Genomic DNA, 13,486 nt, shown 5'->3' with positions numbered 1-13,486 from the left:
CAGTCTGATACAGCTAGACAACTTCTGGATTAGACGTAGTTGGTGTCCAGTCAGCTGGTAGTATGAGCAGAGGAGCTGCATCTGTCCATGCTGGCATACTTTTCCATAGCTTCAATGAAGTGCCAACCCACAAAGAATAATCATTTCACAGTACCATAGTAAATCACACTGTGAAATATTTTGTAGTATTTTTCAAAACAGCATTGAGAATTTGGGTAACTTTGGCAGATGGTGGATATCTAAGGATAACAGCTCCTTAAAGGAATTAAATAAAAGAGTGACCACAGGTTGGGGGTGAAGCAGGGAGATAGGATATCTCTCTACCTCAGTTAAAAAATGTTCAAAGTAACCAATATTTAAGTTAAATATATTTTTAAATGCACTTATATGAAATGACATGCTAAAAATACTTGAGGATTACAGAAAAATAATTTTCTGCCTGTTTCGGTGCTTAYAGACAATTTTTTTAGATGTAGAGAGATGGGAAACCAGAAATATATATGACCTTTTAAAATTTTCTAATTTTTGTTGAGGTTAATAGCTGCTGGAAAGTACTTTCTAATATTAAGACCCTTCTAATTTCAGTTAAAGATGTTTAAATAAAAATATGAACAAGATGATGGTAGGTTAGTGTAAAAATGTAGATAGATTTTTAAAAGTAATACTAGTGGAACAGGTATAGTGAATGCAATTAAAAAGTGGCTAACCATTCAGAGGATGATTTCTTGCAGGGTGAGTTTTTTGGTTGTCGGGGTTTTTTATATACAATAATTGGCAGATGATTTTTTTCTCTATCTGTAAATGATGTAGTTTACCTTGGGGAAGGAGAGAGAGGCACTTATGACAAAAGTATTTGTTCTTTTTGGGAAAAAGATTTAACAGTTCAGTCAGATAATCTTCAAATCTGTGTAATAGGCTCTTTGGTAAATAAAGATAAAACATCAAAACAAAGCCCAAAGAAACACTGAASCAATTTGCTTTCTTTATGTCACTTGCAAAAATCTTCACAGTAAATTTTGGAGGTCATTAGGAAATCTGACTTTATGCAGGCCTCATATTAATTTCAAAATGTGATGAGAATGGCGAGATGTTGTCTAACTGTATGCTTCTGTGGAAAAAACCTGCTGTTGTCCTATTTGTTGTTTGTCTGTATTAAACAAAAATCCTTCAACTTTGCTGTGTAACAAAATTATGCAAACATCTGTGTTCTGTTATAAAAGTATGACTAGGAGGTAAGAAGCAATCTGGGGTAGAGTTGGGATGCCAGTGAGCTGGCTGGTATTTAAGGATAAGAACCCAGAGGTTCTGCCAGACACACCCTCTGCCTACTGGTAAAGGGGAGATCGCGATCTCACATACACTAAGGAATATGCTTGAGACTAAAGAGAACTATAAYGAGGCGCAATGAATCCTTATTTACCTACGCTTTCGGAAAAAACTGTCAACAGATCCAGAGAAGGCACCAAAATAAGACTAAGCTTTGTGGGAGTGGAGCAAGGATGTCTTTTTATAAAGGAAATGCACTGATTTGAATTTGTTTTATTTATATGCCTGATAAAAAGAATTTTTTGTTGAAGGAGATATATGTGCAATTTATTGTGTTAATTTATAGATGCAGTGTGACCAATATATACAACTTTAGAAAGGGCTGTCAAATACATGCAGGTTTATCTTACTGTGGTATTGCTAGTGGATGTACTGTAAGCAGTTCCTGAGAAAGGTCTGTAGCTTTGGGCCCTTATTTTTATCTTCAAGTTCACATGTACTCTTCTTACTCTCCATTAATAGGTAGCATAGATCAGTCAGTGTTAAAGGAGTTGCCTCCTGAGCTCCTGGCAGAAATTGAATCCACCATGCCACTTTGTGAACGTGTGAAAATGAACAAGCGCAAACGTAGCACAGTTAATGAGAAACCAAAATATGCTGAGATCAGTTCCGATGAAGACAATGACAGTGAAGAAGCTTTTGAATGTAAGTAGTATATAATTCTATTCCTACTGCTAAAGGTAGCTAATATTTTGCTCTTACCCAAAGTTAGGGGKTTTTTTTGTTTTTTTTTAAGTTGTCTAGCCTAAATCATACAAAAGCAAGTTAAATTTGGTGTCTGGGCAACTACTTGGCCAAGTAATTTTTTTTTTTTTTAAAGAAAAATTACTTAATTTCAGTTCATGCTCAAGATGAAAAGCTGCTAGCTGTTAAATTTTCTTTTCTACTTACCTTATGGGAAGCCACTGTCTAGATTGTTTTTTAGTTGTGCTATGAAACATTTTTTAAACAATCAGATTAAAGAAAATATCATGTAAAGCAGCTCAGAAAATTTATATACAAAGCTATGGAAAGAAAAATTTCAATAAATACATTTAAAATTATTACTTATTTTCATTGGTAAGAAAAGCAAAGCAACGTCTCTTGAATTTTTCTGATATGATGAACTGAGAATATTACTGCCTAAAAGTTTCTTAAAACATTTTTTCTTCTATTATTTCCCTGGTGTATTGCTGGACAAACTGGCAATTACTTCTGATGGGTTCTCAAAATAGCATTTGCTGATGATACTGGTCTTGAATTAAATGTTTTCAAAGGAAGAGAGAAAGCTTGTATTCAGAATTTCGTGGTGCGATCAGATAATGGACGTATGTGTCAAAAAAAAATTGCTGTATGCACCTAGGTTAGGAAGGGATTTCCTACCTACTACTAAGAAAATAGTTAGTTTGTACCCATGGTAATTCAATTAATCAACACTGAAAAGAGACGCTGTTAAAATAGAGTTGAATCAGTTCACAGTGAGCACCTTCTTAGCTGTGTTACTTCTACAGTGCTACAGGAGACGTGTCTGCTGCTGTTAACCTGAGAAGGCATCTCACATGTGTTTTGTTTTGTTTTGTTTTGKTTTTGGTTTAGATTCTTTTTGCCTTTGCTTATATAAACTTTATATTGAACCTCTATCAAACACAAAAAGTTTTTCTCCTTAGTCTTTCTTAGGCTCCAAAAGAGAAAGATTTTGTTGTCCTGATTTTTTAACATGTTTCAAGTTCTCCTCTAATGGATATGTAGTGCCTATACACCCATAAACATACAAAATTATAATTGAGATACTTCTCTGATCTTTCTCAAAGAAGTAGAAAAAAAGCGTCCTCTATTTGTTTTTTTTTCTTTTAAAATACAACCAAACTGTTGCTGCTTTGGCCATGGGTATGAGATCTTGAGGTAACTTTTTACCAGTCTTCATTACGGCAAAAGATTAATGGTCATTTGCTTCATTCAGGACTGTATGTTAAAATCTCTGTTTACTGTGTAACAGCACCTGTTCATGATGTTAATAATCTGGAACAGGGAATTAAAGAAAGGGTAAGTAAAATGGAATTATTTAAATTGGTCAGGAATGGAGAGGATTGTTGGACATTTCAGAGAGACCTTTATAATCTAACCCTTAGTGACAGTGGCTGCTGAAATTCTTAAGTACAAAGTAACGCAAATTAAGGAAAACTTTCACAGTAATTTTATGCTTTAAGGGACTCTAGGTTCATTACGGCAGCTCAAGAGATCTGAACATGATTCTGAATAACTCAGTGAGGACATCTGCTTTAAAAAGGAGATTATAGTATCTCTCAAGGGATACTGTAGAACTGAACTGAAAGCAAAAGACAAAACGACCATAGAAGATTTGCGTCAAACTTCAAAATTCTTTTGTATGACTGAAACTCTGCTTTAAAAAAGTATATAAAAAGTGATTGTTGTAGAAGATAAATTTCTTTGAGCAACTCATGAAGAAGGGTTAGTCCATAAAATTAAATGGTGGGAAATTCAAAATTAGTGAAAGGAAATCCATTTCATACCGTAAATGCTAAATGGGTTCTTGCATAAATGTTTGGCAGAATTCAGAAGGAAATTGGGTATTTATATTCTGGATATTCTTTAGGTATGAAATTAATAATTTTTGAAACATTATTAAAAATTGTCTTTTTAGTCAATTTTAACTACTTCAAAATAATAGACTTGGTAGAGCAGTGATCAGATTCTGAATAGCTGTTCCTGTGTCCACATTATTTGCCTTACAGAGCCAACACAGCTATAGCACATTCTGTTTAGTTATGCAGCATTGACAAAATGGTCAGTTTAAGTTTCCACTGGAAAGTAATATTGGAAGCTACCTTTCTCATGGAGACGTAGCTGGGGTCAGAATTTGTCCTAGAGAACTTGAATTGTTATTGATGATTTGTAAACTGTGGAGACCCTTTGTAAATTCAGAGTTTTCAGATCCCAATTTGATGCTGAGGAAACCAGAAAAGACTTATATATGTTTCTAAACTGAAGAAATTTGGTCTGGAAATCACTGAGGGAATGGAATAATGATGTTTTTTAGAATTGCTTTTGGGAGCAAAAGTGTTCTACAGTTTAATTACTCATTCCTTAGACCAGGTAAAATACAGGTTATTTAGCAAAAGTGTTAAGTTACTTCCAGTATCAGGAATCTGAGACAAGTCTGTGTTTTGATGGAGAAGATACAAGAATGTTCAGTGCCCTGGAGCAGTGTTTTCAGAATAGCAAATTTAGTGGGTTGATTACTATGCTCTGGAAATTCTCCTTTTAAAATTGATGTTCAAATGAAAAACACTCCCTAAATGCTCAGTTGGACTAAAAGTTAGGCACTGCTGCCAATGGAATATCTTTCACCTGTCTAGTTTTAGGTAAGTCAACCTCAAAATGAACTGAAATTCAGCACTTAAAAATATGGAATTAATCTAGCTCCACAAATTGTTGAATTTCATGGAGGAAAGAAAATGAAATGTATAAAGCCTTCTCCCATAAAATATTTTCTTATCCGGTAGCTCTTGCACTTCAGGTATCCTGGATGGCCTCTCATTTTTTCAAACACTGTTAACTCTCAATCACATAGAGTAACATATTTGGGGGATTTGACACCCTGTGAGTAGCGATATGTGAGGAACCATCTCAGAACTGATCATGTTAGTAGCTCAGGCATCATGGTTGGAGAACATGAGTTCACTGTCTCAGAAGCAAGTCCAATCCAGGAGCAGTGCAGCTCAAAGCCTGAACTAAGTTATTACCTTAAAGGACTTAGGCCACCTCTGCACAAATTCTGTACTATGTTTTCGGAAGTGGGGGCCCTTAGAGTGCAGTGTAGAGCATCGGTACGATCTCAGGTTCAAAATCTTTTATTTTGAGTTTGATTTATAAAAATATTTTAGTCTGAGCCTAGGCTGACTACTGTGTGTATCCTGGTATATATAATATTCTCTTTCCTATGCTTCTCAGTAAACTGGGGTTTTAGAAAGGACTTGTCAGTTCTATTACAATTCTGTATAAATGCTTGGAGCCAGTTTGCTCAGAAACAGCCCTGTATACATTCGTACCTCTCTAAACTTCAGGAGAGTGGGATAGAGAGAGACACAGATGTCAGGGTTGTTATCGGCAGGTTCACAAGAATAATAAAATCTGCTAGTCTAGAACTTAATGTTTTGGAGCAATTTTGGTCTTCACAGCATGTTCTGTATTAGACATTTTATTTGTTAGCCCAGTTATCCTGTTACATTAGATAATGGAGAATTGGCTAATTTCATGGATGAAATAATTAATATTGCCTCCTCAATTTCTGATTTATATTACATCTTAGCACCCTCTCCCCTTTCAAAGTGCACAAGACTGTCTTTGAAAATAACAGACTTCCTTCCTGTCCCCCAGATGTCTGATTTTCATCAAAGCTCTGTTTCTCTGTACATTTGTCCAATTTTCTTCAACATTTGGTTCTGCTACGTTTTTTGATCCTGACTGAAAACTGGTTGTAATTACCTTCTGTGGTACATATTTACTATTTGGCCCAGAAGTTGAGACTCCAACTTTCTCCCTTTACACTGGATTTTGTACAAAATGTATCAAGGCAAAGTTGTAGATATCTTGGCAAAATAGAATATCCTTAAGCAATCAGATTATCAAATCTCATTGGAACTTGCTGTGTTGGATGGGTAAAACAATCATTGAACTGGAACTTGGGCACCTAGTATAGCCACAATTTAGATAATTGAAGAAATTATCGCAATGTTCTCTCATGAAAGGAAAGGATGAAAATTATTTTGATCTGTTCTACTTTCCTTACTTTGTTTAAAAGGACAGATGCTCATTAAATTGGTATTTTGGAATGTTTGCCTTATGTTATATATATTGCCTTATAATGCCATAACAGAATTTTATATTATAGTTTTAGTGTGTTTACTTGTTTTACAGAACATTTGTACAACAACGTTTTCCTTTAACTTGTAAATGCATGATTTTGTGCTATTAGAAGTGTAAATTTTGTATTTATAATGAAAATGCTCCTCATTTCTAGCTTCTCGGAAAAGACATAAAAAGGACAGAGATGCAGCTTGGGAGTATGAAGAACATGACAGAAGAAGTTCTGGTGATCATAGGAGAAGTGGCCATTATCATGAAGGAAGGAGGACTTCTGGTAGTGGTCGTTACCGTAATCGCAGTCCTGATGACTCTGACATGGATGATTATTCTCCTCCTCCTAGCCTCAGTGAGGGTAACTCATCATTATAAAAGTTTTTTTTTATTCCGTAATACTAATGCAATATTAAAGTATATGCTGAGCATTTTAAAATAAACATCTTTGCATGCATTATTTAATATGAGCATAAGAAATGTAAATAATTTTTTTTTCAATTTTTAGAAAGTATTATTTGTTTTACTCTTTATTATCTTAATTAGTGGCTAGAAAAATGAAGAAAAAAGAAAAACAAAAGAAGAGGAAAGCTTACGAACCTAAACTAACACCTGAAGGTAATCTTTTGGAGATTTATTTTCTTTCTTCAGTTTGTATTTTCTGTTTCATATATAAAATAATTATATATGCATTTCTTTTTTTTTCACCAGAAATGATGGATTCTTCGACTTTCAAAAGGTTTACTGCTTCAATAGAGAATATTTTGGAAAATTTGGAAGACATGGATTTTACTGCTTTTGGTAATATGTCAGAATTTTTCAAAATGCTTCCCCCAATTAGAAGCTCAAGAAACAATAAAAAAAAAATCTCAATATTTTCAGCATTCCTTCTTCGTGATTTAATTGCTTGTGGTACATACTAGGGTGTGCAGTGTTTATACCTATTTGGCTTCCACCTTGAGCAGGTTCCTTTACCCTTCAGTTTCACTTGCTGCTGCAGGAAGAAAATCCTTTTCCCTGCAAAATCCAAAAGGGACATAAGTCGCAAAAGGACAAATAATTTTCTACCTGGGTGGAAAGAATACCTCTTGGGAATGTCATTAGGATGTTATCTTCTTATATGCATATCTCTGCAAACAACGCTAATGTAAGATGGTTTTCTTGCCAATAGTATCTGGAACACACATAATTTTGCATCTGCTGTGGCCTTTGACCTAATAGAGCATGGTTATTCAACCCAAGCATGAGAGCACTTGTGCATACTCATGGCTGAGACACTGAATCTCAGTATACTCCTTATCCACTTTAACACAACCAAAAGTCATCATCATCAGTCTTCACTAAATGGAACTATTAGCTGTTTGGAAAATCAGTTCTTCAATAGGTTTCTTCAGTTGGCTTTTTCATATTGGCTATGAAACACTGCTTTTTGCCTTATTAGAAATATGATTGTTAATTTTCTTTTTTTTTTTCTTTTCTTTTTTTTTTTTTAAGGTGATGATGATGAGATTCCACAAGAGTTGCTACTGGGAAAACATCAGCTTAGTGAGTTGGGTAGTGAATCCGCAAAAATTAAGGCAATGGGCATTATGGACAAGGTACATCTTCATAGCCTTTAACTCTTTTTGAATATTTAATTTTGTTTAACGTATGGAAAGCATTTGTCCAGGTGTGTATGTGACTGATACTATAAACAGTCATCCTTCTGCTGACTTAGCTGAAGTTACTGCACCTTAACTGCTTGTTACTGTCTCTGAAGCTGAGACATTTTTTTGAATGCTCCTTTTCTGTGTCAGTGTACCATATATCACAGTGTGGGGTACCTGGCTTTGCAATGAAATAGGTAGGTATTAAGACAGATTGCATAATCTATTAAGGCACCTGAGTTCTCAGCCATATCACACATGCCTGAGCAGTAAAATCTTCAAATAATTATTTTCACAAAAGCACACCAACCTATAGTCTCAGATTTCCTCCTTACAATAAGCACTCCTGTGTTGAGTAAAACAAACATGTTGGCAAAGTCAAAAAACCCTCACCCTTTCCAATATATGCCATCAGTGTAATGTAAGACATCCATCCAGCATCTCACTGAACTGCCTGCTTCCTCCCTCTCCCCAAAACTCCCTTTCAAACTGGAAAGGTTTATGGCTCCAGGTGATACTAAGAATAATTTTCTATAGGCTGCATATTTCTTTGTCATACTCTTACAGACTTCACCTCAAGGGAATTTTCTCTGTTGTTGCAAACTGTTGGTATCACATTTCTAGAAACAATGTTCTTGCTCTCTTTATCTTTCTAGAACTCTTTGCTTTCAGCAGTCTTATGTTAAACTCTGATTATGCCTGCCCATGCCCACTTATTATTTCTGTGAAGTGTCCATGAAGCCACTTACTGTACAAGACTCTTGAATGATATTCTTTAATCCAAGATTTAGATATTCTTCCTAGCCTTTCCTTCAGCCTCCCARCCTTCCTTGTAGCATGTTTTCAGCCTGAGGGTTTCTGCTTCCTGATAGTTCTAGGCCTTTACCTTTGTTTCCTACTTTTTATACATCCATCCACCCATGYGTATGTGTGTGTATGTATGTATGTGTGTGTAAATATAATATAAAAATAAAAATTTTGTTGCTTCTAGAGGTGAGCACCAGTAGTATCTGGATGAATGAAGCTGGTTCTTCCCAGGTTTAGCACAGTCTAATAATTATTTAATGTTAAGTCTGTAGGTGAGCTCAAACTACTTTTATCAATGGTGATACTTTTTCAAAGTTAACACTCTTCTTAATAAATTTCCTGTGTGTTAGTAAAGTGTTATGGATTTTCAATTCAGCTTCTCCATAAGCCTTGGATTTTTTTTCTAATAGAACTCATAGAGTCATATAGAATTCGTGATTGATACTTGGCTTTGATAAATTCCAGTTTCTAGTATCAGGAGTATATAAATATATGCTATTGACAGATGGGCAGTTTTAAATCTATTTCTATGGATTTTGCTAGTTGGAAATGGAATTTGATTGCAGAAAATATTTCACTAGTTTAATTATATTATCAGCATTCTCAGTCATTGCTCTGTTAGAAACTGGGCAAGCCAAGATTCAGTCCTTATTTTTAAAGTGTGTACAATTTTCATTTAATGCCAGACTTGCATAACATATTCTGTCTTTCATTTATGCAAATCTTTTAAAAGAATTTGCAAGCCTTTATGTTCCTACTGCTGTTTGATGTGTTTGTTTTCTTTTTTTAGCTCTCAACAGATAAAACAGTAAAGGTCCTGAATATTTTGGAGAAGAATATTCAAGATGGATCAAAGCTTTCTACATTACTTAACCATGTGAGTTTCAAATTGCATCATTTCACATCATTGTTTAGGGTAGGGTTTTCTTCACTTCCAATCCCATTTAGCTTCAAGTGGGGAGTGTATGTGTGTGTGTGAGGAATTTCTAATTTAACACTCATGTGATCTGGATTGTTAAATTTTAGTAAAGACTGATTAATATTCTTTCAGCAGTAAACATATTTTACTCTAGTATGGCTAAGAACCAGATGTGTTGGGAACAATTGAGTTTTAAATATTATACTGTCATCCTAATCTGTTCATAGTAACTGGTATAACCTATAACAAGCTGAAATTTCTTTGCTACGTGTTTATAAAACTTCCCTTACACAGTAGAAGAAAGCATGGCTTTCGTGTAGAGCACATTCTTCCCTATAGCATCAAGAGTGGCGGAGGCACGATATTTGGGTCTGCTCTTACGCTTCAAAGTTAAACATATCAACATAAACAAAACTAATAAGTTTAATATTTTAGGGACTTTTTTCTCTGATATACCAAAACTATGCTGGGGTTTGGAGTTTTTATGAAGTTGAAATATGGTATTTATTTATTTTTACACTTTCTAGTTGACACAATATTCTAGCCAGAGTTTTAGCCAAAAAACTTACTGATCTGCGGAAGTGGAGAGTAGTTATGAGTATTGGGAAAGAAGCATTTGAACTTGAAAATGAGAACAATAGACACATTATTTGTACTTGAGTATTTTCATCTAGCTATTTTGTTCTCTTTGAAGTTTCAGAATACTGTTCTGAATGTCTTTAGCAATATGAAAAATAAGTGACAAAAGCTGCTGGTTTCCTATTCTACTTCAGTATGATTGAGACTTTATGCAGATGCTTTTAAAGTATTTTCTTCCTTTTAACTTTCTGTAGTAAAGCTTGAGAGTTAATGAAATTGTCACACGATTGCAATTCAGAGACAAAACTTCAATTAAAGAGTGAACAGTCATTAGCCAAACAAATTTTAGATTTTTCTTAAGACCTTTTAAATGTTAATTGAGATCTTTATGGCAAAGAAAGCCTCTGGTAAAGAGTGGGYCTTGTGTTCTTTTACAAAGGGTATTTAAAGTGCAATGAAGATATCCTACCTTCATATCAGGGTATTATTCAAAGGCAGAATGGATTGCAGGTTCTTTTATTCCTAATATTAATGAGCAAAAAAGTAGAAAAGATTTAAAACCTATTTGTTTGGGCTTTTTTTTTTAAAGCCCCCTTCAGGATTATATAGGAATAAATGGTTTAAAGTTGTTTTACCCAGAAAATTTACAGGGATTTTCTTCCGATTTACAGGTTTCTGTTAATTTTTCAAATACATCTGTTGTATATAATGCACTGTGATATTTTTAGATTCTTTTATCCCAAAGGGGAAAAAGAAGATGTAGTTAGAAATTAGTGTTCCTCAATCCTTTCTTTTTCTCTCTAGGCTATTAGTATGGCTATATTTGTACCAGAGAGATTATTAGAAACTCTCCCTGGTTCCACTATTAATAACATTAACTATATTTCAGTAGTGGTGGGTGGCCATAATTAACCTCATGTTTGTTCATAACTCATGCAAACACAGAAATAAATAGATTGTGTACCCTGCACTACGTCTAAATGGGCATATTTGATAAGAAAGCTTAAACATATTGATACTAGATCAGTTTTCAGTGCGTCTGCAAAGTGGAGGAAGTACTATTCTCACCAGTTTCATAGAATTGTAGCGGTCTTTTTGTGTAAGAGATCCCTCTAGTGGCAAAAATTAGACTGACTGGAGCAGCAACCAGTGTGTGTTCACCACTTGAAGATGAAAACATCAGGTGAATGAGTTTGAGATTTTGCTCATATGTACTCATAAGTACATTAGCCTTATGTAGAGAAAATAGAAGTCTTTCTTTATAGTGCTTGCTCATGATGTACAGAAAACTGCTTAGTGTTTTACTTGAAGAATACAGTGAGATATTAAGGACTTGTATTTTAGAGAGGACATTACGCAAACCTGTCACTAGTAAAACATATTAGTTCATTTATAGAACAAACTGCTTTCTGATCATAAAGGCAATACAGCATCTCGTATGTGCTTGTATGTATATTAAAAATAAGATTGTTATATTTTATTTGGCAGAAGGATAAAAATTGGACTTTTTGCTCACACTGCCATCTTTTTCTTGCCTGTTGCAGAACAACGACACTGAAGATGAGGAGCGGTTATGGAGAGACCTTATTATGGAGAGAGTGACCAAATCTGCTGACGCTTGTCTTACAGCTATCAATATTATGACGTCACCAAACATGCCTAAAGCTGTATATATAGAGGATGTAATAGAGAGAGTTATTCAGTACACCAAATTTCATTTGCAGAACACTCTCTATCCTCAGTATGACCCTGTGTATAGAGTGGATCCTCATGGTGGTTAGTATGCTAAGAGATCTAAAAAAAAAAAAAGCTTTGCACATCATAAAACATACATTAATAGATCTATCCTATGCTAATACAAGTGATACGACTTTCCTAAATACTCTGAGGGTTTTGTCTATAAATCGTATACTGGCAGTTCTTTCATATCACATCCAACATACTGAATTAATGCTTTACGTGATTTTTGAAGGGTGATGGAAAATGTAGAGTAAAATAACAATGAATGGAATGTGTCCTCTGAATAACCATTTGTACAAGGGTCTTGATTTACTGCAATAACAGCAGCATAACCTTTAAGCCAAAGTTTATAGAAGTTTGTCTGAAGTTCAGCTTCTGTGTATAGATATTTTAGGTGTGAACAAGTGATTTTATAGTCAGAATCTCCATGTATATAATGACTTATTTCCRTGAAAACTATTTAGCCTTGAGCAGTTGTTTTTTGGATTTTGGTCTTTTGTTTTAATAAGACCTTTTTGTTCTGATATGTAACCTTCAGATGTGGGTGCCTAAATCTTGGGTCCAGAATTTAGAAAACAATTATGAAAAATTAATCTGTCATGTGAAATTCTTGTTTTCCAGCTGGTGCTACTAAATAATTTTTCTTCTGGTAGCAACTCTATTCATAAAGCTGTAGTCTTGGAGTTGTCTGGGGGACTTCTTTGAGAAAACGATCACCTTTCTAATGTCTGATGTAATTAAAACATTTTAAAAAAGATAATGAAAATATTTTTGGTTTTCTAGGTGGTGTTTTAAGTTCAAAAGCAAAACGTGCCAAGTGTTCCACCCACAAGCAAAGAGTTATAGTGATGTTGTATAACAAAGTTTGTGACATTGTCAGCAGTTTGTCAGAGTTGCTAGAGATACAGCTTCTAACTGATACAACTATTCTTCAGGTAAGTTTTAACAGTTTTGTTTTGTTTTTTTTGTTTTGTTTTGTTTTTTTTCCCCATGGGGGGACTTTAAAGTGTGATTGCCTCAATGACATGACATATGAAATTAGAACAAACCATTTCGGTGATTAACATCAGAGTGATTTATGTTGTGCGGTGTATTATCTCAAGGAGAAGAACATTTAATGTTCAAATCTGGCTTTGTTGTACACTTAAGAAAAGTTTAACATGATCATATTCAAATATGCTTTAATAACTTTATTTGTGAATAATATGAAGTAATACATATTGTGACAGGATGTACCTTATCTGCTGAATGTATAACCTGCTTGTTRAACTGCTTAAATATCAGTTTTTTAGACAAATATACTTAGCATAATTTCTTTCTATTGATAGGTATCATCCATGGGAATAACACCATTCTTTGTAGAAAATGTCAGTGAACTACAGTTATGTGCCATCAAATTAGTGACTGCAGTAAGTATTTTTTGAGATTTCGTGTTCCTGTATGTCATGTTCCTGTACTTCTGAGAGTTTTTAGGGCATTTACATAGGCTGGATTTTTGCTGGTTTGCTAGGAGCAGTGTTAAATGTACCTGAGCTGCTCTGATTTGCAGAGTACTTTATAGTAACAAATAGTCTACTTAACCAAAATTAAGTTCCTTGTTTATGTGATTTAA

At 34.3% G+C, this 13,486-nt stretch overlaps 1 protein-coding gene across 5 annotated transcripts in view; it reads left to right on the top strand.

The window, feature by feature from the left end:
• Positions 1-13,486, top strand: part of NIPBL (NIPBL, cohesin loading factor) — a 158,943-nt gene that overhangs the window by 113,757 nt on the left and 31,700 nt on the right. For all 5 annotated transcript variants that reach the window (XM_026087246.1, XM_026087244.1, XM_026087247.1 and 2 more), the window contains 9 exons: positions 1,789-1,971; positions 6,347-6,544; positions 6,730-6,801; positions 6,895-6,984; positions 7,678-7,781; positions 9,427-9,513; positions 11,679-11,910; positions 12,658-12,809; positions 13,203-13,283. In XM_026087246.1, the coding sequence (XP_025943031.1) occupies positions 1,789-1,971; positions 6,347-6,544; positions 6,730-6,801; positions 6,895-6,984; positions 7,678-7,781; positions 9,427-9,513; positions 11,679-11,910; positions 12,658-12,809; positions 13,203-13,283 (1,199 nt within the window). The remainder of the gene's footprint in view (positions 1-1,788; positions 1,972-6,346; positions 6,545-6,729; positions 6,802-6,894; positions 6,985-7,677; positions 7,782-9,426; positions 9,514-11,678; positions 11,911-12,657; positions 12,810-13,202; positions 13,284-13,486) is intronic.

Source organism: Apteryx rowi, unplaced genomic scaffold (genome assembly GCF_003343035.1).
Source record: "Apteryx rowi isolate R43461 unplaced genomic scaffold, aptRow1 scaffold_71, whole genome shotgun sequence".
NCBI classification, from domain to species: Eukaryota; Metazoa; Chordata; class Aves; order Apterygiformes; family Apterygidae; genus Apteryx; species Apteryx rowi.
This window is presented reverse-complemented; position numbering and strand designations above follow the sequence as displayed.